Genomic DNA, 4,206 nt, shown 5'->3' with positions numbered 1-4,206 from the left:
CGAGGGTCTCTGCACGGATCCGGGGCCGGGTCCAGGTCGGAGGTGGGGAGGAATCCTTTCGGGAGCCCCAGTTCTGCCAGCAAGCACGCTGATCCCAGTTCCACCTCCAGGCGGATCTGGATCCTGCTTCGTGTCCCCTTTCCCCATCCAGTCTCCCTAGTCTTGAGCGCGGTCCCGAGACCGGAGAAATCGTGTCGAGTGGCCTTACTTTTCATGTTTTTTTTTTCTTTTTTTCTGTTTTTCTTAAATAAAAGTTCATTTCTGTACAACCACAAACTTCGCGCACCGTGCGAGACCCCGCTACCACACGGCCGCCTCGTTCATTTCTGGGGGGTGGGACAGGTGGTTCCCGTAGCTCGCCCCGCCGTTGACCGACAGCGAGGAGAAGGGCGGGCTGGGCCCGAAGACCTCGGCCGACATGGAATGCAGGGGCCCGGGCAGGCTGGGTTCGGGGCTGGGCGAGTCCCCAGGCGGGTGAGCCAGGATGTCGGTGAACCGCTGCGCCTCGCTCGACGGGTGGTGGCCCGGCAGAGGGTGCTCCAAGCCGCCCAGGGGCGTCCCGGAAGGCCCGGAGGAGGGCACGAAGGGCAGGTCCACCGGCGTTTGGGCCTGCGAGGACGGGGGGCCTTGCGGGAAGAAGTCGTAGTTGCCCCCGGGACCGTAGTACTCGCTCTGGTAATCTGCGGGGCGGCGGGGAGCAGGGCGTCAGGGCAGGCCCTCGGGGCGCGCGGGGCAGACGGGACGCGAAGGCGCGCCCGCCAGCAGGCTGGGGAACGCGCTGCGCAGCACCGGCCGCGCAGGACGAGACTCGGCGCAGACACTGGAGCCGCTGTCCCTGCTCCCCCTATGACTCTGGACCGGGAATCCGTCCCTCGGTCTCACCACCTCCTCCCGATTTACCCCCCAACCTCGGCCCACCTCGCCTCTTCTCCACAAAACGCGGGCGGCGCCCTCCGCGCACTGCCACCCGCATCCAGCGAAGCCGACCCGGCCGGGCGCGCCCCGCCATTCAGCCACGCACTCACCTCCGTAGAAGGAGAAGGGGCCGTTGGGGATGAGTTCGCCCGGCTCCAGGCGGTCCACGAGCGGCCGCATCCGGCGTGGACTTCGGAAGAAGGCGTGGCGCCGGGCGCCCAGCGCGCTCAGCTGCTTCATCCTCCGCTCCTTGGAGCGCCGGTTTTGGAACCACACCTGAAGCACACGGGCCGCGGGTGAGGACGCGGAGCCGCCACTACTACTCCCCAAACCGGACGCCCGCGGGGTACAGCCCTTCAGCCCTCTACTGCGTGGCACTCCGGCTCCACGGTGCGCGTGTGCTGTGTGTGGCAGGGGGGACCTGGGCAGGCAGCCCTGTCTGGAGGGAAGCAGCTGCGGTGTAGTCGCGGGGTTGCTAACCGTCACACCGCCACAGGCAGTTTCTGGGGGCTGCACACAGACACTAAACCGCGACAAAAGACTGCCGCACACTGCCGCCTTCGCACTGTCCCTGGAGGTGATAGTGACAAACACAGCCTCCAGTTGACACTCGGTCTCCCAAGGAGGATGACACCAAGCCCCCGGCAGGCACTCCTTTTCTCACCTAGGCGCGACTTCCAAGCGCCAAGCACGGCCCTCCACAGCCGTGACACACACAGAACCTCCCATTCCCCCGGCACAGGTGCGGCCCGGGCACCTCCTGCTGAGAGATGCCTGCACCTCAACCCTCCTGGGGGAAGGCACCGGACTCAACACCTAGCAGCACTGGACCAGAGGCACCAGCCAGCATCCTGTGCTGTGCCACCTCCTCCCAGCCCCCCAACCCCATGCCCAACTGCTTCCAGATGGCCTCCCCTCCCCAGGCCACTCTTGCCCAAGGCAGAGCTGACTCTGCGCTGGATGCCCCAACTTTCTTTGAAGGGGAAATCTCTGCTCTTGGCTTGTCTAACTGAGCCTTGACACCCACAATGGTGGAGCTGAGGATTTGGAGGGAGATGAAGTTGTGTGAGTTCTGGAGGAATTGATTGATGCCCACAGTGTCCTCTCTGCTCCTTCCTAACCGGGACTGGGGTGGGGGTAGGGTGTGTGTACAAAGAGGGGTTCAGTAATATCCTCTCCCCCAGCCTCCACACCGAGCTCCCCACCCCTCCCTCTCCCAGCCCACTGTCACCTCTGTTGCTGGGAAGAAGAGGGACATCAGACGGGCAGCATTTCAAAGACAGGGGAGGCCGGGGTGTGTCTGGGTCTCTGCCCTGTGGAACCGCATAGCCCATGCCCGCTGCCAACCTCCGATTGGCTCCCCTGCTCCACTCTGGGGGCTTCTCGCCTGGCCAGGATGCCCTGAGGGTTCTAACCTGGATGACGCGCATATTGAGCCCGGTCTCCTGGGCCAGCTGCTCACGGATGTGGCGCGTGGGCTTGGGCGTGGCGGCAAATGCCGCCTTCAGCGTCTCCAGCTGCTTGGCTTTGATGGTGGTTCGCGGTCCCCGGCGCTTGGCACCAAGGTTCTGGTCGTCATTCTCGTTGCTGCCCCCTTCCTTGTCCGACACGTTGGCGCTCTCAGAGTCCTTGGCGTCGTCCTGTGATGGGTCTTGGGAATCCGGAGACAAACTGGGGTCACTGCCCGTGGTGGCTGGGGAGAGGCAAGGACAGGTGAGGGGGAGCCTTGGCAGGCCTTCCTCCCCCAGGACCCAGCTGCCCACCCCTAGAGAGCCAGGAATCAGGGGCTCACCCGAGTGGAGGCTGTTCTCTTTGGCGACACTGCTGTTACTTAGGTAATCCTCTTTGCACACGAACTTGTTCTCGTCGATGATGTAGAGCTCCTCGCCGGTGGAGAGCTGCTTGTTACACATCATGCAAGTGAAGCAGTTCAGGTGAAACACTTTGCTTCGTGCTCTCCGCACCAGGTCGCTAGGGGAGATGCCCTGTGCGCAGCCTGCGCATTTGGTACCGAAACACCTGCAAGGGGTGGGCACAGGGTGGTCGGCAATGGGCATGGGGAGACGGGCCAGGAGGAAGAAGAGCAAATAAGAGAGGGGAGGTAGAAAGCAGAAGTGGCGAATGAGAGAGGCGATGTTGGAGAAAGAGGCAGAATGGCGGTTAAGCAGGCAGGGAGGCAGGAGAGCACGCGGCGCACCAGGGAAAAGTGAGAGAGGAGCTACACTTGGTCGGAGCGAGGAGCCCCAGCTTCCCTCAGTCCTAGCATTATCCCATGGAGAAGGACGTCGCTGAAGAAGGCCGCGACGGGGAAGGAGGGCTGGGGACACTCAGTATCCGATTAGTTTGGGAAAAGTCAAATTCTAATTTGATCGCCCTGTAAATACGCCCGGAGCGCGCTGCTTTTCTCTCCCAGCGTCGTCTCTCTCGTTCCCGCAAAAGAATCGGTGCACAAGCTGGGACTTGGCGAGGCCAGGCCCGACCGCGAGAAAACAAATGCGGTCGCAGCGAGACCCGGTAGCCGTGGCTGGGCTGCTGCCCCGTTCCTGCCTGAAGCCCGGCAGATTGGCGCAAGCGGGGAGCCGCGGCGGGGCTGAGCGGGTTCCAGGCGCCCTGCTGCGCTCTGCCGGAGTCCGACCTCGGGAGCCTACGGTCTATGCGCAGGCCTCGCCGGCAACGGTTTCCGATACAGCCATAGCGGAGGAAACCCGGAGCGGCCGGCGGAAGCGCGAAGGCGCAGCTCGCGTTTCCTCTCGGCTGTACCAGCAAGTGCAACGCTCCGCGCCGCCGTTCCCATCGCGCCGAGCCAAGCATCCCTGAGCGGCCTTGGGGGCCAAGAGCTCCGGACCTCTGGGCAAAGCGGCCCGGGTGGCTCCGCATCCCTCCCTGCTCGCCTCTCCCTCCCCATTTTGATGTTACCACAAATTTGGAGAAAGCACAGACCAAGCCAGGCGAAACCCGTACATTTCAAAACGGCATGGTGGAATTAACAATTCGCGGTTGCGCCTGTTCTCTGTTGACTTGTGTTTCTGTGGATGTGGTAGCAAAACAGCGACCTTAAGAAAATGCCATTTAAAGCTAAACGGAGGACGGGAGGAGGGCAAAGTCTCCCGGCTCCAACGAGCGCAGTCTCGGCTTTGTCAAGGGTTGGAAGTGGTGTGAGCCGGGAACGCGCGGTGCCTGGGACGGCTCGGGACGCGGTCCTGCCGACTTGCCTGGAGTGGTGGTGGTGGCGGGGGGGGGGGGGGCGGAGAGAGTGCAGGGGAAAGCTGGAACACTGCACAGGCCACGGTG

General features: G+C 63.3%; 1 protein-coding gene across 1 annotated transcript in view; it reads right to left on the bottom strand.

Annotated features, from left to right (window-relative positions):
- Positions 1-300: 300 nt before the first annotated feature.
- LHX1 (LIM homeobox 1) overlaps positions 301-4,206 on the bottom strand; it is a 4,645-nt gene continuing 739 nt past the window's right edge. Inside the window, exons 2-5 of the mRNA XM_062175337.1 lie at positions 2,708-2,934; positions 2,331-2,608; positions 1,026-1,191; positions 301-680 (exon numbers count right to left, since the gene is read on the bottom strand). Of these exons, the coding sequence (XP_062031321.1) occupies positions 301-680; positions 1,026-1,191; positions 2,331-2,608; positions 2,708-2,934 (1,051 nt within the window). The remainder of the gene's footprint in view (positions 681-1,025; positions 1,192-2,330; positions 2,609-2,707; positions 2,935-4,206) is intronic.

Source organism: Lepus europaeus, chromosome 18 (assembly GCF_033115175.1).
Source record: "Lepus europaeus isolate LE1 chromosome 18, mLepTim1.pri, whole genome shotgun sequence".
NCBI classification, from domain to species: Eukaryota; Metazoa; Chordata; class Mammalia; order Lagomorpha; family Leporidae; genus Lepus; species Lepus europaeus.
Note: the sequence above shows the minus strand (reverse complement) of the source record. Positions and strands in the feature narration are given on the sequence as shown.